This window comes from Grampus griseus, assembly GCF_964374135.1.
Source record: "Grampus griseus genome assembly, chromosome: 7".
NCBI classification, from domain to species: Eukaryota; Metazoa; Chordata; class Mammalia; order Artiodactyla; family Delphinidae; genus Grampus; species Grampus griseus.
The window spans coordinates 35,762,909-35,786,824 of record NC_139001.1 but is presented as its reverse complement, the minus strand read 5'-3'; the positions used below and the strand labels follow the sequence as shown (position 1 = coordinate 35,786,824).

The following is a 23,916-nucleotide window of genomic DNA, read 5'->3' as shown; positions in this document are numbered from 1 at the left end:
TCACGGCGTGTTGAGCAGCCATGCTAACTGAGATGGATAGCCCTGTCAAACAGGAAGCTGGCACACCAGGATGCAAGCAGTGGGATACAATGACCTTTACATTCAGAGAAAAATATCCCTAAAATGGCATGAAAAGTTTACGGTGGGGGAAAGAGGGGGGATTCTTTTATTTCATTTAGGTACATAGCATGAAATAAAAGCAATGGTGCCCACTATGCAATTTGCTCGGGATCAAATCTTGAATCCCTCACCCAAGAAGGAAAGTTGTCAGGGAAAGGAAATGAATCATCCTTTATCACACTGCTTTGAAAGCAGTGGACTCTACGATTCAGCTGTATGTATTACTGCACCCAGACAGGCCAAGTGCTGGGATTCAGACTGCACTTCAACTCACAACAATCCATGGCCCTGGAAAAACATTCTTGACCTCCTGGTTTCAGATGAGTTGCTTTCTTGGTAGAACTAAGATATAATTTGAATATTTAATTAAAACTTTTTTTAAACAGTAATAATCTGATTACAAAATCAGAGTCAAGAGCTGGGGAATTTAAATTCCATGTCCTTGGTCACCATATTTTGTAACTTTTTATAAACTGTTTAATCTCTCATAGCTTCCTTCTCTCAATAAATAGAGGCTTGGACTAATAGTTCTTAGTAAGTATATGAAGAGGAATTCATTTGAAAAAGTAGCAAAAATCCATGGCACATACACAAATGTTAAGTAAGGACAGTAATAAAGGAAATTAATATATGGAACAAGATCTGGAAGTCACTTGTTTCTATCCTTTAGTTCTAACCATTATCATAATCTATACAGTTCAATAATTTCAGCTAAAAAACAAAGATCATCATTCCATTGGGTCAAAAATTTATTTTCCCATTCTCCAAGGTTTGGGGATTTTTTGCTATTTGTTTTGTCAATTATCTGGCATAAAAGAACAATGGGCAACACAAGCTCACAATGGATTCCCCAGTGCTATACAATTCACACTGAAATAATGATGCAATTTTAATATTTAATTATATTTAATTAAATAGGTAAAATGAATTGATCACAAAGACACTGAGCATTTTTTTTTTTTAATGAATGGACCACATCAGAACTACAGAGAGGTTTTCAAAGATACAAAAGTACAGTATATAAGAGGCATACATTTTTTTCTATTTAACTAAAAGCTGATCATAATGTGTAAAAGCGGCAGGCCCAAAGCAATAAATAAATTTAGAAAACTGAAAGCTTATAATTCACATATTAAAGTTTGGATAAGTTAGGAGTCAAATGTCTCAGCACTCTGAGAATACCGATTTGGGGACTTAGAGAAAATAAGAGAGTTATTAATGCAAAAAAACCCATGATGATCACTCTGAAATGCAAGTGATGGCTTGAAATGGGATTTTGGTAGCTCTAGAGGTACTGGTCAAATGCTTCCCAATGCAACCAGAAAACCAGACTCTCCATGAAACATCCTGCTGTTCACTGTTTGGGAAAGATGTTAGATGTAACCACTCTCCTCCGATCCCTGTTTGGAGAATTATTTCGGGGAACACACTCTTCCTCAAATCATGACACACCCGAGGCACGGGGAGGAGAGGGGAGACGCGAGAATACCTTGTGCCTGCGCCGCGGAGCTGTGGGAGTAGCCCAGGGCCAGGAGCGCGGTCTCCACCAGCTGGCTGAAAAGCACGTCCTTGCGAACCAGGACAAACTCTGCGTGTTCTTCCCTGTTGTCATATTCAAGAGAGCCGTCCAACTGCTCTACCACACAAAAGACCGGAATCATCAAACCTGCAGGGACAAAACCCAAGAACAAAACACAAACATTACAAAGCAAACCCCAGTCATCATGAGAAGGGAAGAGACAGTTATCATCTGTGGACAGTGGTTTGGATTAAACAAGCCTCTTAGTCAGATGCGCCTAATGGGAAAACTGTGGGGGGTTTTTACCGTCCATTATTACTATCAGACTGCAGCAGAACTGCCCCGAGCAGTGGCAGAATCCCTCATATTCTAGTCATTAAAAAGTGGACCACACCAATCAGAGGTGTCCTGACTGAGAGACCTCAAGTTCACAGCCGGAGCATAGGTGAGATAAAAGTGACCTTCCAGATCCTAGCATCCTTGTATCTATGGTCCTATCATTAACTATTAATCAGGACTAGTATTTTCAGATAAGATCTGCTTTTGTCTAGAAATGTTGTAAGATACCTAGTAATGGTCCTAAGCTATTATGTGAATATGTACAAGAAAATCAATAGGAATTTAAAAGAAGCCCCTCTTGTATCTTTTATTTTTCTAAATCCTGGTAAACAGGCCATCAACTAACCTGAAAATACCCTGCTCATGTAAGTCTTAACTGACATTTATGTCAAAATATACATACAAATATGAAACTTTGTCTTTTTAAAAAAATATTATTTTATATAATAACACCAGTTATCACTGGGAAGGAATACCTCTGCTTGGTTTTCAAAGAAAAGAAGTAAACTACCCTAAAGAATAAAGCAAATTACTGTAGTTGAAAATCTGTTGAAATCTGTTGTCACTGAAATATTTCTCTCCTTTGTATCAATATGTGAAAAGCTAAAAAATGTTTAATTTGCCAAAAGTGTTTTATAAAATGTTTTTTATTTTTTTTAAAAAGTCATACAGGTATTTAAATCTAAACGTAGCCATGGCAAAAGAAGATCAAAATTTTACCAACATACGAGTAATAAACATGGACTCTGCCCTACATAATTCACACAAATTAGTATGTTACGGAGTAAGGATCTACTCCAGGTCTTCTCTTCGTGCAAGAAAAATCAAAGGTTATGAAGGAAGAGCGGGCAGGCAGAGAGATGGGGGAGGTGGAAGACGGGCTGTTCATGATGATGTCACTTCACAATAAAAATAAGACCTCTGTGTAAAATGACACATGCAAGTATGGCCTCTCACACACAGAACGCAGAGGAGTTTCTCTAGAAGCCCCTCCCTGTTGTCCAGACCCTAGAAGCCTCCTGACTCACTCTGATCTGGAAAGCAGAGGGTGGGAACAGATACTCTGCAAACTACCAGGTCACAGATTTAGATTTTTCTGCTAAAGATAATACAGTGGTGCAACTGGTTCCCATGTGCTAATTATTATTATTAAAGATAGTAAGTGTTGGATGTAATTATTAAATATAATCATTATTAATAATACTCATTAAGAATTGTTATCATTAAAGATCACGGTAATTATTACCAAGCCTGAACGACAGACCAGCAAGCCACACGATACCAGACCTGGGACAACTACTAACTTAGTGTTCACGCCAAGGAACAACAAAGCAGCATTATCGTCCATTGCTCATATACTATCTATGGTATAGACTCATGGAACAAAGGAAATAAGGATGGAGCAGACTGATTGTTTTACATAAAGAGGAGAATTGAGCCTAGCCACGTGGTGCCTTACAAAATATTTTTTTTAATTGTGACCAGCACTGGCATAGCAAATGCTTATTTACTTATATGTCTGCTTTATTCCCCATTGCATGTAAGACATGTAGTGAATAATATAAAATAGATTTCCTCCAAATTGTCTCTGTGGTCATTCATTTATCCAACTCTTACTCCCTGAACACCTACTGTGTGCCAGGTATCCCTTGTGGCTCCAGTGATACAAATGAAAACAAGCCTTGCCTTGCTCCTGCCCTCAATGCAGTTGAAAAGTGTTGTAAAATCTTCCTAAGCAAGCATAATGGCATTTTATAGGACCCATTCGTGAGAGTCCTTACCAGCAGGGAATAGCCCCCATTTAGACCTTTTAACTCTTACATACTGGTATATGATCTTTGTCCAAGGAAGTAGGTTGATTTCTCTTTTTAATGATTTAAACGTAAGCACACATAAGGCCGTGCAGTCAGTGGTGCCATAAGCTACTTCACCACTAATACCTGTGTGTACATAAGTTTCAATGCCGAAAATCCACGTGCAGTTCCTAATGTCAACATCTAAGCGTCACTCATCTGGGAATCACAGATAAGACCTTTAAATGAATCCAGTTGCTCCACAAGCTATCATGTATCCATTACTTAGGAACCATAAATCTTCCTCAAGTCTATGGTCAAGTGAAAAAATTTAAGACCCCATTAATTTTTTTTAGTAATATTAACAGTTCATGAGTTAGAGATGAAATACAATACTAAAGCACAAAGATCTATACCATGTAGAGATTTATGTTTTGAAAATGGCAATGACCAAAATATTTCCTAAATATTTTAGTTCAGTGAGTAAAGGAAGCAATTGTTAGTACGTGACAGCAGTAACTCCTCACAGCCAAAACGCAAGCGCCAGTCCCTCACAGGCAATCGCCTACTTTGAAAAAAAGGACTTTGAAGTCATTTATAAAACAAAACAGTATTAATCAGAAGTGTATAACAGAATCTGTTCTGAAAGCACATATACATGTGATACCAAAAACGATCATAAACAGGTTATATTTAATGACTAAAAAATGTACCTTTTTAGTAGAATTGGAGCAACCTAAACAATGAAATCTTTACAATGAAACGCAATTTTTACAAAAGAAGAAGAAGGCAGGAACAATAGATGCAGTTACTAGTGACAATGACAAGAGAAATAAAAACGGGTAAAACAGTACAATTGAAGTCAAATGTAAGGAAGAAGAAAATTAAGGCATAGGTTTTAAATGCCTTTAAAAACAGCAAATCCCTAGGAAAGAAAACTATAAGAGGATAAGTAGAAATATATATCAAAAAAAATATTTATCCATTTTGTCCCCCCATTCGCTCCAGGAAAAAAGAGGGGGAAAAAAAGGAAGAAAAAAGTGACAATAGATGAAAGGATAGGGAGAGTATGTGGAAAGCACTTCAAAAACTAAAGAATGGGAAGAATTAATAGATAAGTTCCAACAAAAGAATAACAGCAATAAAACTAAACTGCATCTATAAAAATTCAGAAATGATCAAGAAGAAAAAGAAAGACACTCTTGTTCTAGCCCTATACCTACAGCTTATGGCATTATTTTTCTTTTATTGTAGCACAGACCCATCTTCAGATGATCAAGTAGAGAACTTTGAACCTTTTGATTATAAGCCTCGCTAAGCCTTTTACAATTGCAGGAGGTAAGCAAATGGTTTAATCTAGAGGACAGGCACACAGCCCCAGCCATTTGCTAAAAATTAAGAGCTGTCCTGACAATTGGGATAAATGGTTAATTCTGTTATCACAGAGGAAAAATAAGCAACGGGACGTTCTCTACTGGAAAAATGCATTTTCCCAACTTGTCATTAGTTATGATGCTCAATTGTCACTTTCATTATGACATGATCTCTGAAGAAGCGCGCATAATGATGAAGCGTTAACCTGGTCTTCACCAGCACAGCCCTGGGAACAGAGGGAACAGAGGCGTGCGGGGAGAGGACGGCTCTGCACCCGGGGGCAGGCACTCTTAGGTGGAGTCCTGGCACTACCATACTAACCTGTGGGAGTGATCCTGGGAAATTTACCTGACCTCTCTGAGGCTCAAACTCCTCCCAGCTGAAATGCGGAACAATAGCATCTACATCCTAGACTGGTTGTGACAATTAAACAGCGGAAGGTAGTTAAACTGTCTGACAGGTAGCCCTCAAATAATGAAACCTATCTGGTTTTCTTTTTTATAAATTTATTTATTTATTTTTGGCCGTTGTGGGTCTTCGTTGCTGCGCGCAGGCTTTCTCTAGTTGCAACAAGCGGGGGCTACTCTTGGTTGCGCTGCACAGGCTTCTCATTGCGGTGGCTTCTCTTGTTGCGGAGCACGGGCTCTAGGCACGCAGGCTTCAGTAGTTGTGGCACGCGGGCTCAGTAGTTGTGGCTCGCGGGCTCTAAAGCGCAGGCTCAGTAGTTGTGGCGCACGGGCTTAGTTGCTCCGCGGCATGTGGGATCTTCCCGGACCAGGGCTCGAACCCGTGTCCCCTGCATTGGCAGGCGGATTCTTAACCACTGCGCCACCAGGGAAGTCCCTATTGGGTTTTCTTTCTACAAAAACAGTATTAATACCACTTCACAGAGGAAAAAATGAGACCAATCATTTTCTTCAGGGTCCATAATCAATGCTCATGATACTTCCTAAAAAGCATTTCTTCAGAATAAAAATTATACTAATAATCACTGAATGGCCTAATTACTGAAGATGCAAATAATTAAGGCCAAAAATGTTCAACAGGCCCCAGAGCAAAAGGGTGAAAGTGTTAAAAGCACCATACTTTATATTCTAAAATATATTCTAAAATTGCCTATCCAATACAGGAGCCACAAGTGGTGACGGAGCACTTGAATGTTGACTAGTCCTGCGTTGAGATGTGGCGTGTGACATACACACTCAATTTCAACAATTTAATACCAAAAAATAATTATATTTAACACACAAAAAAATTTTATGAACTGCATGTAGAGATAATATTTTAGATACATTGAGTTAAACAAAATGTATTATTAAAATTAATTTCACCTGTTTCTTTACCATGTCTGTAAAAGAAGCTACAAGAAAATTTAAAATTATACACGTGGCTCTTATTACATTTCGATCAGACAAAGCTGCTCTAAGCAATCTGCCAAATACCAACATATACAGTGGTTTTTCTGACCCAGGATAAATACACCACAAACTGATAAGCAGGACAATTGTGCGATTGTCTTGATGCCCCTCACTTATCTTTCCTCTGTGCTCCAGATCTTAGGAGACTTGAGTACAGATGGATTCTTGGTTAAACTCCAATATCTAACGTGATATCTTCTCCGCATCACGGAGCAAATTGTAGGCTATTGTTTTATTCCTAATTATATTAATCCAACTTCTTTATTAAAGAAAGGCTTTTTTTCCCCTTCCCTTCATTTTAGAGAACAGTTACAGTGTTCAGGAAATGACAAGACACTGGCATGAATGTGACCCGAGGAACAAGTACTCTTTAATGGGCTAGATCTAACCTAACAGAGAAAGATGAAAGAAGGTCCAGAGGCAGGGGGTCTAGATGACAGGGTTCTACCGCCTTCTGCGAAAGCTGGACACAAAACAACACGCTCATTTGCACAGCGCCTCCTAAGTCATCGTGTACTCTGACATACATACTTACCTTTGTTTCCTCCCCACGTTTACCCTGTGGGAGGGTTATTATTACCCTCATCTGATAAATAAGGAAGCTGAAACTCTAGGAAAATAAGTAAGATGTCCAAAGAAACCAAGAGAGGAAAGAGTAGAGCAGCTCCGATTAACCAACTTTAAATCCCAAGCACACAGCTTTCTTGGGGGTCGAAAACAACACTCCAAAGCCCATGTCCACAGAAATCTAAAGGTGTGGGTTTTTAGTAAAGGGCCCTTCACCACACTCGCTGTGTCCAGTGGGTGACCTGCGTCGCTTGTAAGTGAATTTGCCTTTCAATGGCCTATCACCTGTCAGGCACTGTGCTGGGCGCAGAGGAGGAACCAAACACAGATCCTGCCCTTCAGTCACTCACAGACAAAGAAAGGCTCAAATATTGGGTCCTTCTCTTGTGTGGTGCCAACGGTCTCTGGTCTCCTCCCCAGCCCCTTTGCCTCCTGGGTCCACCTTCATTCCTGGACCTGCCCCCTGAATGACAGGAATCAGTCTGAGATGACAGGAAGCCAGCCTTTCTCCTCCCCTCTTTCAAAGGGCTCCTAAAACCATCTGTTTCCAAAAGAAAGGCGGCCACAGGGCCCACTCCCTTCCCTCCGGCTGGCAGTAGATATGGTTCTATTACCTGAGAAGGTCCCTGGGCTAAATGAAGATTACAAAGGCTTTAGGGCAGAGTCTCTCATATATATCTGTTCTTTGTATAAAACTGAACCTGGGGTAAAACATCACGCTCAGCAACCACCACAATCGATAAATCATAGAACCCCAGAAACAATGAAACAAATTCTACCCTGGAGACCAAGTGAATAATACAGGGTTTTCCAAAGGACTGGCAGAGAAGGGAGTGAGGGGTGGCAGCTATCTTTTCTTATTGCAAATTTACTAGAAAAACAAAACACCCACTTCCTTGCTCTTTAACCTCCTATCCTCTCCCTCTCTGTCTCTGTTTCTCTCACACACGCACAAGCACACACTCACATTCACACACACACCCTGCGTCACAGACAAGAACAGAAAGAACTCGCCAATATTAACCTGTAGATGCTTCCTCCCACCCTAAAACAATAAAGGCAAGTTTGAGCACCAAGAACTGCTACCAGAAATAGAAAGAAAGGATAGGGTGTTCCTCACCTCCTTCTTGGGGTCCCAGGCAAAATCTCAAAATGGATCAAGTGTGTCTTCCCTACTCTCTTCTTTTCTGCCCCTGCTCTTCACTCCCAGGGCCTAACCTCCTGAGCTCTGGTGGCCCCAGGCTCCACATTCCACTCCAGCCTCCCATTCCCCCAGGGGCTGAAATTCCAAAGAGATTAATAGATAAAAAGATGCTACACTTCACTGTTTCAATGGCTTGGTAGTCCCTTAATTTCCTCAGATATATTTTCATTTTAAAAGAAGTACATTGTATCCCACATTAACTTCTAATGGAAAGAATCTGAGGTACTGTCATAAAGAAAAACATGCTTTCACCAGTCTTGGGGGGGAAGAGCAAAAACATCTGGGGGCAAAAGAGCCACCCACAGGTGGCCCAGAGGACCTCCAAGCTCCCCTAAACTGCTCCACTTTCCAAAGTTCCTTTCTGTCTTTTGCTTCTGGACTACAGATTCTCAGAAGGATTCATTCGTTTTTGTTGTTGGTTTTGTTTTTAACTCTTCCCGAAGAGGAAGCAGGAGCAGAGACAGAGGTGGGACAGCTGAAAAGTCCTGGGTCGTTCACAGGTGGAGGACCAATCAATCCTACAATTATGGGGAAGGCAAAATGCACTTAATAATTACTCTAAGTGCAAACGAAGCCACATATGCAGAAATTCGATCTCCTGTTCATCCATGACCCAGTTGCTTAGACCTGAGAATTAGGCCTCCAAGTAAAGCTTTAACAATATAGCTCCTTGACGCCACTTACTCTGTGGGGAGGTGGGGAGAGGTAAGACTACCAAGAAATATTTTATTTTCAGAAATCTCTCTAGTAAAACCAGACACTACTGTGCAGCCCTTGGGGCAGGTCTTAACTTTGGAAGATAAGAACGAAAAATAGGCCAGGGGTAGGGATGGCCTCGTAAACTCTGGTCCTCTCACTTATCACCTCAAAGGCTCAAATTGGGTTTAAAGTGGTAGGGAAGGGAGATGGGTTCTGGTCTTCCAGACCTCTGATTCCAGGCCTGTCCCCAAACTGAGAGGCCACAATTCAACCTGAAGTCAGATCTGAAGGCTGAAGGATAAACTCCAGGTCTCTCAGTACTCTTCAGTTATAGAAACGCAGTGGCAGGATCAAGTTGGCCTGGCAATCTGCAAAATGGGATTTCACAGGCACACAGGAGGCACAGGGTGCCTACTTATCTAAACAAAAATGCCTGAGCTACACCTGGGAACACAGCCACAGCAAGCCTGACCCAAGGAACTAAATTCCCAGCTGTCAGGAATGTCCAGTTAGAGTGAAGGAGAGGCCGGTCTTTTCCTTCTCCAACATGAACTGGACTTAATCTAAGTCTTCACCCTCCCACTCTCCCTTCCACTCCCAGGCTGACCTGCAGCAGGCCCAAAAGAAATGTTTGTTTATTTTAACAAAATGCTAATTCCACCTAGACATTAGTAACCACCATTAATAGGCAGTGTCGGTTCTAAAGTCTCATGACTCCCTGTCTACCTAACTTGTCCACATCACTTTGGCCCTACTACACAGCATTCAGCATTGGTAGACAAGGAAAGCTTTCTAGGAAAGGATCCGCACAAGTGGATTCAGGAGCTCACTCCATGTTCTCTGGGGGAAGCGCACCAGACCACAGGGCCCTGCATGACCACTGTCCACAGAAATTGTTGGTTTATCACCACGAAGGCATCACAGTCAACTGGCGTAGGACTCTGTTGGGTAGCAGCACTGTGCTCTGTGACTGTGCACATCCTGGAGCCCTGGGCATCTTATCTGCAGTCCTACCCATGTCCTGCACTGAAGGACTGCGGCATCTCTTCTAAATGTAGTAACTACAGAGAGACAAAATGTTTACTGATCCCAGAATCAAAAAAAAAAAATTAAGAAAAGGAAAAAAAGTAGAATATGCAAGTCTGTGTATCACAGAAGAGTTCAAACATATGGCATACTGTGTAAGTATCCCCAACTAAATTCTTGAGGTTCTTTTCTCACTGGGTTAGAAATGCATGTATTAGTAAGCCTTGAGACTCAATGGCATGCTGAAATGACTGTACCATAATTCATCAACATTAGGATTTCCTTCCTCCGTTAAGTAAAATTTTATTCTGGAGGTTTCTGGGAGGATAATTTTTTAAATAGTATTGAACTAGAGATGTACTTGCCGCTCCCTTCATTCTTATTATCCTCTCTGGAAAAGCTATTTGCAACTCAGAGCCCCAGGAGTCAAAAAAGGGGTTAATAAAAATTATCTTTATACTAACATTTGCTTCGTCATCTCAGGTTTTGAGCTCTGCCTTAAATGTTATTTTATCTAATTTAATAATTAAAATAAAAACCCTTGATTGATTTCTCCAGTGTAGTGGTAAGGAAAGCTTAACTGTACTGAGGTTCTCTAGCAAGGAATTAATAAAGGAATCAAGCACTCGGCTCTCAATAAGACAAGACTACCCAGATTTCTAGTGGGAATATTTCAGAGCACAAGCATGTTTTCTTTGGGGAGTTTAACTCACCAAAATTATTAAAAGTTGAGATCAAACACTGGTGCAAAGCCCCAAAGGAAATCATACTAGAGTGGAGAGATTTTTAGCAAATAAAAATCTGAAAAGGTAAAGTTTGTATAGTGAAAAATAAAGACTTTCTCCCTTACAAGAGGAAATCCTACTGTCTATGTTTAGGGTTCAAACAGCAAAACATATATGGATGTTTAATAGATGTATAAAGATCGTCACTGTGAAATGAATGCAGATTTCACAAGGCCGAGCTTAAACAGACAGGCAGCCATTACCATCCTTTCCCAACCACTAAAAGCCACTCTCATTCTTATACCCAACAAATGCCTCCACTGAGATGTAACAGCAACCAGGTCCTTGAAATGGCTAACACTGGGAGAAGAAAAAGAAAGGAACAGGAGGAGAAAGGAAGAAAGTCAAAATCATGCTGTGTATTCTGCAGTTCCCTAAGGGTACACTGGGCTCTCTGGATGGCAATACATAGGATATTATTATTGTGACTGAGATGAAGTTAATAAAACCCAGCATACAGACTGGGGAAACTCAGGTCCCCACTGATGGAATACTTCCCACACAAGATATTTTAAGCTTATATGTACCTGTACAATTTATAGCAATTACTTAAATAAGAAAAACAGAACAGAGAAAACTATTACACTGCTTTTTTTCACGTTATGTTTCTGACATCCCCTTTATAATTTATATCATTTCCAAAAGACACTATTAAGTTTGATATTAAAAAACCAAAGAGACCATTTCAGCCACTGCATGTAAATCCACTGAAACTCTTATTCTCATTCTTAATGTTATCTAAAGGATACCACCCAACCAAAGGAGGAATGTTATTCCATTTTTAACTATCTTTGAAAAGTGTCACAAAAACCCTTTTTCTTTCTCCTGGAAAAAAAAGTCATAAATCTTTATCCTAAAGAAAATGTAAGTTTCTACCTTCCTTAAAGCACAGAAACCCTGGAAGAGCACTGTACTATTTTAAATTGGGGGTAATCCCAGATATGGAGTACCTCAACCTCAGAAAGATTTCATTCTCCCTAGATTCCCTGGATTCACAAGTTCTTTAACTCTAGAATAATTTCTGAGCCATAAATGAAGCGTATTAGTATAGTTTCTCCCCATCCCGGGAGGCCACAATTTCAAAAATAGTTCTCATCTCACAAGCTCAACACAAGATAACAGAAAGACAAGGCAAAGGCTCTTTTTCAAAATTTGCATGAAAGGAGAAAGGGGTTCTTTTGGAGGTTAACTCGGAGATGTAGGTTTAGGCTTGTGTGTGAACTCACCTGCCTGCCATACTGACAGCAACTATGTTATCTTAGCACCATCACTGCCCAGGTCCAGGTAAAGATGACAAAAGAAACTATACCTAACAGCTTCAGTGAATATAGGTTCATTTCTTTATTTTGTTAATAGAAGTAGGATGACAAACAGATATGTTTTCAGAGAGCAAGCCTGTGTTTATTATATACATGAGAGGCTGGCTGTGAGAAAGACGACTTCACTGACTCACATCAAAGGAAGAAAAGAGCTGCGTCTCAGAAGCCTTCCTTGGTTAAAAAGAACTGTCTCCCTCAAACCTGCTTTCAAGCTATACATCAATCTTCAATATAATTATGTTGGACAGAATATAACCTCTCGGCAGTTAACTTGTTTACAATAAATGCTTAGTTTGGGCACATGGACTGTATTTCAGTCTCATAAATATCAAACGCAAACCTACAACACTCCCATTATGGGGCCGAGAATTATCTTGCTATAAATCTTTTTATTGGGGGACTAAGGGAATTACTTTGCAGCTTGTCTTCCACTAACCACTTGGAACAGTGTGAAAAGAGGTACATTTATACTCTGACCCTGTGCTAATTGGAATTCTATACATTTCCATGGGAGAGTGTGTGGTTATCAGTTCTGAATATGAAGGTCAGCCCCCAGACAGTTTTGCCATGGCAGCAAAAATATACACATGCAGCAAAATGGTTCTTACTGAAGTCATGGCATTCTCCTCCAGTTCTTTTTTCCTCCAAGTCTCTTGGGAACTAATGACCGTTTGTGACGGCACTGTCAGGCTTTCAATAGTAAGCTCTAGTTTGGGGGGCGGTGGGGTTTGGTTATAAGTTACCTGTAAAAACGTGCTGAAGGCTCAAGCTTACTATATGAATGGACCTGTAAATAGAGTGAGTTGTGCTGAATATTACCTGGAGATCCATTTGAGAAGGAAAAAAAAAAATCAGAATCACCTGGTTTACCCTTGTAAAATGTCTTTACTTGGGTCTTAAATGTGTAATAACTTCCCTTTCAGTGAACAATTTGCTCCTCTTATAATACCGCTCCTCAATAATGAAGGGTATTTGGTCATCTAGTACCACATCTGCCAAACCTACATACAGGACAAAATCTTGTCTAAATGGAGCCTGGTAAGCTGAAAGCCGGCAAAGCTTCAGGAGAACCCTGACTTAGCCTCACTCTCCTCCATGAGCGATTTCCAGGCATGCATTCTTCCTAGGGTTCTGAACACTTTCTGGTTTGCAGATCATGGCAACTGATCATCACAGGGTTTCCTCAATTGTTTCTTAATTTCACAATTACCTTGTAACCAGATTCCTATAATAACTCAACTTTAACATAGTATTAATATCATATATTTAAAAGATCATTTTAAGAATCCTAGTTTAAGTATGTTTTCCAAAATAACTAATACTGGGGAATTTAGTCCCTTTATTACTTAATACTGAGATCCCAACTTCTTTCCTCCTAGTCAATGCTATAATTTCAGGTGACATAAAGAATTTTTTACGTCTCTCAGCTTCTAATAAATAAGACAGGTAACTGATTTGTAAGTTTCAAGGGTTCTCAAATATAATTTTATTAAAAAAAATTTGCCACGTGACTTTAGTATGAGAGAGAGGAAAAATACTTTCATTGCATTAGCAGCCTCACAGATCTTTTTTGTTAATATCAAAAGCACTAGTTTGCAATATGAACTAATGGAAAATTGTTAAATTCACCTAAAATAATCACTTCTTTTTTTGATTTAAATAAGCCCTTTTAAAACCTTGACTATTTAACTGCTATTTACTTACGGGAGGGGAGACATGGAGAAGGTGACTGTATGAAAAAAAATATATAGGTTTTTTTTTTGATTGTACAACAAAAATTCTCTCCAAGGCAAAAAGACATTATGCCAAGTTCCTCCCAGAATTAATGTTTAGGTTTAAATTATAAAGCCCAGAAAAAAAACGGAACCACTAATAGACCCTTAAAGCTCGTGGCATTAGTCGATGATGTTAGGTTATGTAAATGTTAAAACTGAAAAACCTTCTGCTGACAACAGTATTTTAATGAAGGCACTATTAACTAGACTCTCTAAACTGAATTTAAAAAAAAAAAAAAAAAGCCTTTTGAGCTGTATGACATAAATTCCAGTCTGAAAGGGATTATGCTTGGGACAATTCCGGGATCATGAGAACTCCACCAGGAAGGGTTTACTGCCTATCTTATTCCTTTCATTTTGCTTTCAGGAAGGTTTTTAAATATTGAACCCAAGAAAACTCTTAGCTACAGACCAAAGACACAGTCTCCTCTATCTCTGTCCACTAAGTCCAACCTCGGGCTCCAGCTGCTTTGATGGCCAACACCATTTGCGGTTTCAGTATCCCCACAACGAGCAGGGGTTAACTCCACTGTCTGGGCTAACTCCACTGTCATCACCCAAGTTTCCAGGCACACGCAATTCTATGAATAGAGTAAGAAATACAGCCTAGGGTGAAAGAACGCTAGCCACTGATTTCAGCGGCTGCCAGCCAGCTCGCTCCAAGTTGCTGAAAGCTCTACTCTGGGTAATGAGGGCTGGAGGCTTCAGCATTGTGAAGGATTATCGATTCAATGGCTCCAATGATTGCAGATGGAGGCCAGATCCTGTGCATCTCAGGTGACAGTCTATGTCACCTACATGAATGTCAGGTGATGTGTCCATGTAGAAACTCGGGGTCCCCAACACCCCACATGAACCGAGAAAAAATAAGGGTGCTCATTATTCACCTTCGACTTTCTCCCTCCCCTTCAGCCAGGGGAGGAAGAACAGCAGATCCAGGGACCACACCTAACCCTTACTTTGCAGGACTTTGTAACAAGAGGAACATTCATTACTTTTTACTTCCATTTACATAGATGAAAAAGAGAAAGAAAGAGAGAGAGAGAGAGAGAGAGAGAGAGAGACACGGAGGGAGAGAGGGAGGGAGGGAGGGAGAGAGAGAGAGAGAGAAGGTAGTTACACCTCAGGTGGGATATAAGAAACTGATTTCCCATCGTAAACTGTATATGAAGACAAATCAGTGAGCACTTCTCATGTCTCCTGAGCAACTACCTCCCGGGGGCTCCTCTCTGAACTTCCCAGGGAGGAGCAAGAACCAAATGGTCTCTCCCCAAAACAGATTTTAGCTAATAAATACAGCAAAGTAAGTGAAAAGTACTTGAGTTATTCTGCATCTTCTTCAAGACTAAAAATTTGTACGTTGTGTGACAGGTCCCCCTCATTTTTCTTAATGATGTTTTTATTATTCTTTCACTCAATTAAAGCAGAAATGGATATTGCATCTTCTGACTGTATAATTGTTATTGTAATCTGTCTTCGATCACTGCTTGGGAAATGCGTCCGAAACAACATAAACTCTCCACTGCCTCAGAAGGCATGTCATTTTCTTTTACTACGACACTTAAAGAGACATTTATCATGCCGCTCTGTTAGCATCTTCGGGTTATGACTAAAGAAAGCTCTTGTTCTGTTAACCAAAAAGAAATAATAATAATGTTTTGAAAACATTGCTATTTGAAGAGTTTTGATATGAATGCGTTTTCCTTACAAGCGAGCAATTTTTGCTTTTCTTATATGTATATATAAATAATTGGAACCAACGCAAGAAAAACATGCAATTTTAATGTGGGGAGTAATCAGGAAATTTGAAAATCAATCTTAGTCAGTTATAAAAGAATGGATACACTTGCTTTCTAGCCAAATTTTTTTTTAAAGTAAAAAATATTTTTAAAAGAAATAAAAGACATCTTTCCTTAACATTATGAAATTAAAATTGTTTCTACGAAAAGTGAAAATCACCTCTGTCAGATCTTAGTGCTTTGGAAAACATTTTCTCTAACTAGAGTCTCTATTAATTTGTTCATATCTGTGCAAGTCTTCAACAAAACAAAGAAAGTCACTGAGCTGCTGTGCACATTTCAATAACTGTGCAACCATCAGTAGGCACCTAACATTTACTCTGGTGTGAAATGCACCCCTTTTCATATACGGTAGCTTGAAGGGTTTCCCCTTAACTTTTTAATCTTTTTTGTTACGTTATGCTATAGTTTAACAGCCCACTGTGCTAAGGTAGAACTCCATTCCAATGATAAGGCAACTAGTTAAGGGCAGAACCTAATCCGCCTCACCCACTAACCAACAGTAATAATACTGGGAGCAATTAAAATTGAAATATACATCCCCCAGAGAGTTTTACTACCCTAATGTGTCATAAGCACAAATATTATTCTTAGTACAATATAAGACTGCCATAATTTGCTCATAACTTTCTTGCAAGGTTCAAATTCTTGAAATTTCTATTAAGGATTTTTCTTCATTTTAAGCATTTGTCAAACTAATAACTATAATATTCACTAGTTTATTTAAAAATTTTTTAAAGGTATACACATCAATTAAAAATGGAAAAAATACACACGATAAGCCCAACTGCCATAACTGTATATCTATGGCACATTTACTCCATTTTAGGTCATTTTTACCTGGTTAATAAAAAATCTGGAATAAGTAAAACTTTGCAAATGAGAAGCCAAAGACAAGTTGTAGAAGACAATTTTTGATGCACCCTTTCACTGCCTCGTAATTATACTGATTTTACCACAATTTTTAAATCACTTGCTATTAAACAGCAAAACAATTCTGTTAATTGAAAGCAAAAAAAAATTATATGTATAGATGGAGTGCCATGATTTTGAAAACTCCACCATAGAGCATTTTTACATAAACACTGTATAGCATGAAGTCCTTGTGGGGCTTGTTTCATGTAAAAGAAGAAAATAAATGTTTGGTTGCTCACTGACTTCAGAAAATAAAGAAAATCGCACCCTATAGAGGCCACATCTGTACTTTTTTGGAAATCTGTAAGTTCTCAACTGGCTTTTGTTTTAACTCATACCCCAATTCCACGCAGGGCAGTCTACTTTGACTTTGAAATATCTATCACATTATCCGTAAGTAGTAGGATGATGAATCCTTTGTATATAAAAATCAATTTTTAACGCATAGACATTTCCAAACCTCTGTTGCACCTTAAAATAAAAGGAATTCACGGCTCTCCACATTGACACCCTAAATTAAGGATGGAGAGCAGTGGTAATTGGAAGTGAGAAAGGCCCAATACAAAGTCAGCAGAAGGAAATCACTCATTTTTAAATCCCTATAAAGAAAACAAAAGGCAAACTCTCTTCTTCATTTTTTGAGCTAAGCATAAATGTCTCCTATTTGAAACCATTTTCAGTTCTTTTCTTTCTTTCTTTTCTCTCTCTCCCTCTCCCTGTCCCTTCCTTCCTTCCTTCCCTGCTTCCTTCCTTCCTTCCTTTCTTTCTTTCTTTTTTTCCAAAAAGTAATGAGTTAAAATGTGTGAGTTAGATCCAACATTTCACTGCTGTTCTTATTCTTGGGGAGTTGGGGGGGAGGGGGAACTTGCTGCCAAAGCTTCAGAAAAGAGAGTTTAGGCTGCTAATTTTCCGTTCACAAAATCTAAATTCCCCTTATGCATCTCACACAACTCATGAAATAAAATGAAACAGTATTATATCACTGCAAATTGAGACATTTTTATCAAAATAAAGAGTGATGATGCCAACATTTCATTTGTCATTTCCCACTTGTCACTTTCCACTGACAAACTGTTACACATACAACTTTTGTCAAATGCTCCATCCTTAAATATGTTCCAAAATGCCATTGTATCTCAGCATTCATGTAAGGGAGATAGTAAAACTATGTTACCACACATTAGTTACATAGGTTAAAAAAAAAAAGCCTACTTATTAGGTAAAAGAGTATAAATAACTTTATTTACATGCTATGTAAGATAAAGTTTGGCTTCTTGAAATGAAATAAACTATGTACATGTTTTCGGCACCTAATGTGAGATTACTAGTTATAAAAAACTTTTTTAATGATGAGAAATTGTCATTTTGCTCTATACTGGAAACATAAAGTTTTCTACCTTATTTTCAGTCAAAAAAAAAAAAAGAAACCTAAAAACTCTAAAAAGACAAAAGAAAATAATGCAATTTGAAATTCATCTAACTCTGTCAATTTGTCTTTTTTATATATCATATAAACTGTCTCCACGTTGAATCTTAAAAAAGAGTTTTAAATTATCAAAGTAGCACCACCAAATTTGACTGCTTACCAGATACGCCTTGTCAGATACACCAAATAATTACCATGTCTTGCCTGGAATAAAACTGATTTCCATATTCTTAAAATAACTCAAAATTAACATTCTTAGATATCTAATAAATTATGATTAGTCTGTTTCCCTCCCTACAGAGATAGATAGGCAAAATATATACACACATTCACACAAGGAGAAAAGAATTAACACAGGATATCTAATATGTACAGACTGATACTCTTAGTCACAACCCCCTGAAAAAAGAGGATACTGCTTATTGTCTGCAGTGGTTAGAAAACAGACGCCTTAAGGGACATCTATGTAGTTCTAACACACACACACACTCACACACACACACACACATTTCACTGCAGATGATCTTGAATATATAATGGTCAGTGGGGTTTCTACTGATGGAATATAAGGCTTCCAAAATTACTCAAAACATCAAATTATGCTCAAGACTTTGAGGGGCGGATACCCTATGTTCTGTTTAATGTGTATGTTCCATTGCATATATTTTTTTAACCAAGTATATCTTTATTTTAATAACAGGCCAAGGACTGAAAACACTTTAGAGAGGGCTATTTTTCTACCTCAGCAAAACTACAGAGGACATGCTAGATTGTTGGATGACCCCAAAGCCTAAGTTCATTCTATTTAAAAGATCTTAAACCCTTAAAAAAAAAAAAAAAAAAAGTGGAGTACAAGACCGAAATACAACCTTTTCACTTTTAAAGTAATAACGAGTCTTCCCTACAAGCATAATGGTATAACGTCCTAGGTTAAAATGAATTTAATGAGTTTTCTCCATTTTGCCTATGTTGACAATACGTTTCAAATTTCTAAATATTTTATACATTTCAATAGGTCAATATCTATACTCTTTCATATCTGCCCTCCTTTCAAAAAGTAAAATATCTCTCTACAACTGCTCATATGGTGACTACACCTGACCTGAACTGCATTTCTTTTACTCTTATCTAAAAGGAAATGTTCCACATGCAGACAATTAAACTAACTGTTGTTGTAGACAGTGTTCAGCTCTAAATGAGGCCCTGCGCAACAATCATGATCACATTTGCTTCCCTATTTGAGTACATCAGTGTGTATTGCATAATGATTTTTTTCCCCCTTGCAACAAGACAGTTATGTTCTTGAAAGGGCTGCCTGGTAGCAAGAAGAATAGGTTTACTTCGGGTCAAAGAGTTACAAGGTAACTTCAACAGACAATTCTTCAACAAAATTAAAGTTATTTTAAAAACTAATTTTTCCCCAAAAGGCTATTTTTTTCCAAAAAAATCAAGATATTCTCAGTGTTTAAACATCTTTCCTTGAACTCTAGAAGATTTAACACAAAAAAAAGTCATCAAAATTCATAAGAAAATGAAAAATATCAAAAAGATTTCTGATGTTTAATGCCTCCTATCAGCAAATACACCATCTGGTATACTCAAGCGCTGTTCATTCAGTTTAAATAAAGCTGTCTGAAAAGTTCTTCTTTAAGCCAAACATTAAAAAATGAAAATGCTTGTGTTAACAATGAATGAAGCACAGTAATTTATTGCTATTAAAGCACAACTGGCCAGCGCCTTTCAGCAGTCCAGGAGGAAAGCAGAATGCCTTGCTTCCTCTGGAAACTTGATTGGCATCACTTTCATTTTATGCTGTAGGTTGTGTGGCTGAAGCATTACATACAGCAGAACATTTTAGGTACTTATGCTAATGGTGGTAAAAGGATCATCTGATTCTATATTCATCATCCTTAATAATCTTTTCTTTTTCTAAATCTTCAAATAGATCTGTAAGTTTTAATCAACAATTTCACAAATATAAATTTCCCCACCATTAATCATCCTTTTTCAAAATCCTTATGGAGTGAATTACTAGCTGAGAGAGGACGCCAATTCTAGTAAGTGAATGTTACCCAGCAGGGATATAAAGCTGTCAACACCATGGTGCTCTTGCTTGCTCTAAACTCTCTCCCAGCCTTCATATGTTTTTTAAAGAGATATTAGCCTTTTTTTTTTCCAGGACCTTCTATAAAAGCTGACTGTCATACACATATGAGCACTTATATTTTATTACATACATGCTTTAAAACGCACTGCTTAGATAAGAGCAAATATAGCCTACAAAGTGTTAGAAATACAAAACAAAATTGATCTACTTTCTAATAGTCTTCTAAAGCTAACCACATTGTAAACAACACACTCTTACGTCCCCTATTAAAACAGAACCCTGAAGACTGTGACAGTGTTTCTACCACCTCATCTAGTCAAATCCAGACTCTAAAATTATGTCTCTCTCTTTTTTTTTTAGTTCTCATCAGAAACATAGCAAACTCTCTCTCTCCCTAAAAAAGGTAGAATAACAGCAACAGAATTTATTAGGGCAACCAATGCATTCAGAAGCATTTATTCACCTACTTATCAGAAGCAGTAAGATAAACTGACATTTTATTGAGCAACCAATTAACTTAATGATTTCCCCTATTTTTAGGGGGAAAGCATTTAAAAAGAGAATCACTGAAGATTGACAAATACATCCTCCCAAATTCTGAGCTCTATTTTTAAACTATATATGATTATAGCCATCTTTACAACATTGACAAGACCGCAATATATCTGAAAATGGTAATAAATGACGCAGAGCTACAAATATTTTTGTAGTTTTCTATACTTATTATATTGCTTCATAAAGAAAATTTAAACAAAAGGAGGTAGGGTGATAGAAATATAATCTATTTTATATTTACTCTATGTTCTAAAAAAAAACTTATTTCAATTATAAAAGAACCGCTAAATAGAAATATATTTTAAACATTTTTAAAATTTAGAATGTGCATTTTTAAAAAGGCTTTGCTTTTCTCCAGTCTATATACATGATTAAAAGTCATAATGAAATAAAATTATTAACATCTCAATGTACATTTGGAAACTATATAAACTTAAACCCACAAAATAATCATTAACATTCATAAGAAAACTTTGTACTATTGAAATTTTACGTTCTAAGTTGTTATATTTGAAAGCTTTCTAAATTAAAATCTTTCCAAACAATCTATTAAGTTCTATCGAGTAAAATCTTTCTTATAAAAAAATCTTTAAAAATCCACCATAGGTAAACTATTGTAACCGCTTTACTGTTAGGTATCATAAATGGTACTTACTGAGACAAAATAATGTCATCTTTATTTTCAGTTTGGGAAGCAGCTAAGACCTTTGATATTACTAAATTAAGTTAAAGCTCAGAAAAAAGTGACTATACGAGCTTGTCGAAACAAATTTATTATTCCTCACCAAGACTTAATAATATTTGTCTATATCAAATTTATGGTAAGTGGCCAAATGTGAATTATAGTCTCAGAAAATATGAAAAGTAACCACTATTTTACACTGAGGGTATCCCTAGGTCAACAAAATCAGGCAGTTTCCTTCAGTAAGATATAGGGGAAAAAAAAACTTTTTGTAGGGAAGCACGATTGGTAACCATTACATTCTAAAATGTTTAGAGACTTCTTTCAACTTAGTGAGCTTAGAAAGAAACCAAAATTTCAGTCCAGGTTTTTTTCTTTAATGCATAAGGCCACTTTGAGAACACATCCTCTCCAAGGATTTCCAAAAGTTTTTCAATCCAACATTACCAGCACTTATCATAACCATCTCACATTGGGTCCCACCACATTCACCATATATTTTTCTTTCTTATATGCATATACTAAAAAATGATCCGAAAAGTACAAAGTTATTGCTTCAATCTCAAGACAACACATTAATAAACACTATTTCTAAAAAGTGAGTCACAAAACTATCAAGTTTTCTTTTGCTTCATTAAAGTATATCTTCAAGTCCCTAAAATGAAAGATACATAAGTCACAATCTGTGGTCAAATAATTTAGTTAAAGCTTCTAAAACTGAGAGAATGAGTGCTTCTCCTTACATTAGTTCCTTAATGTAAGGAACTAAGGCAAACCTTCTTGAATGTCTACCATGAAGAAATAGTAATAGCAAAATAAGTAAAAATAAAAACGTGTTCTTTTATAAATTGTTGTCTGTTTATAAAATGTCTTTAAAAGGGAGTGGATATTTTGAATTAAGGCTTTACTTGGAAATACCAACTATGGCTCTTTAGAACATGGGAATTTATCACTAACTTTTGCCAGGGTTTTGTTTCATTTCAGGCTGGCTAATATAAGAATTATATTAAACAGACTACTACTGAAAATATTAGGGGGGAAAAAAACCTTTAGAAGCAAAATAAAAAAAAGATTAAACTAGTAATTGACGTCAAACACAAAAAAACTGCATGCCATGTAGAACTGTGCATTTATATTTAAAAAACAACTAAGGAAATGTCATATAAACCTCAAAATATTTCAATAATGTTTAAATTTCTTGCATATCTTTATTTTATAAAATTACTTTCCCTAACCACTTTAAAAGAAAGTGGTTGTTTAAATAGCAAAAACTACGAAAGATTTTAAGTAATGTTAAATTCTTGGAAAGAAAAACAGCAGGCAGTCAATAAGACTACTATGCTATTTTTACCTGTTGTGCTATAATTCATAACAAAGTTACAAATGCATGACTTTAAACTTTATTTTTAAAAAAACGGTAGCATTAAAGTCTCTAAGGGCCTGACAGATTCATAGTGATTCCTTATTTCCCACTTGAAATGTGGCTGGAAATATTCCCAGTTGTTAATCATTTGTCTCGAAGCACTGTCCTAACTACAAAGTAACACCAACACTTGCTCCTGTACTAACCTGAACATTAAACATTAGTCCATAAAAGCGAACGCACCTAAACTTCATCCCTACAACAGATACTCTGAGGCAAGGCAAAAGAGTCAAATCACTAAAAAGCTCTCTAGGAAAATCTAGAAACAGTTAGCTGGCTGTGACATAAACCTGCCAACACCTCAGCACACAGTGGCAAAGTGCCCAAAAAATGCCACCCTCCGGGTAAACCACTTTCTTGTTTTAACTCGAGATGAAGCTACCAGTTGCAGAGGAGAGGCGACGGGGGCATTATTTGGCAACCTGGAATTCACTTCCTGTAATCCTACACCGCGACATCGCCTAATCAACCTGAACCCTGACACCCGGGCCTTTATCACCCGGCCGCGGGCTGCGCGCGCCTCCCTGCTCCGGGCTGTTACCTCCCACGGCCTTGGCCACGGCGCCGTTGGGCCTCCCGCGGGCTCCCATGGGGCTGCCGTTCTGCTCCAGCCGGGCCACCTTCACCGGGGGAGGACCCTTGACGTCGGGGCTGCCGCTCCGCCGGTCGGGGCTGTCCCGCAGACACGGGCTCTCGCTCCGCCGCTCCATGCTGCTCCGACTCGGAGACAAAGTTCCCACCGGCAGGTCGCAATAAAATGCACAGGGACCTAGGGAGGGGGCGGGGGGGGGGGAAAGGGGGAGGGAAAAAAAAGAGGGAAAACCGCTCACACACGTGATAGACGTTTAGGCCAGTGGCAGAGCGCTGCACCAAAGCCACACAAACTTCCTCCCACGCTGCCCGAGGGGCCCGAACAGGGAAGCCGGTCCCAACCTTACACTGGGCGGCCCAAAGGAAACCCAGAACTTGGGGTGCCGCGATTCTGCCCAGTCGCTGCTCCCAGAAGTTAGCTCTGGGTCACGAAGTCCGCCCAGGGCGCCCAGAAGTAATCCATTCATTGGGACAGGGTTG

General features: G+C 38.3%; 1 protein-coding gene across 2 annotated transcripts in view; it reads right to left on the bottom strand.

Moving 5' to 3' along the window:
* SATB2 (SATB homeobox 2) overlaps nt 1-23,570 on the bottom strand; it is a gene marked incomplete at both ends in the record, with an annotated part of 185,928 nt that extends 162,358 nt beyond the window's left edge. Inside the window, 2 exons of one of the 2 annotated variants that reach the window (XM_082657681.1) lie at nt 1,610-1,786; nt 23,387-23,570. In XM_082657681.1, the coding sequence (XP_082513807.1) occupies nt 1,610-1,786; nt 23,387-23,555 (346 nt within the window). Of the gene's footprint in view, nt 1-1,609; nt 1,787-23,365 lie in introns of both variants that reach the window. The other variant, XM_082657680.1, reaches the window with a different exon arrangement.
* Between the last annotated feature and the right edge of the window lie 346 nt (nt 23,571-23,916).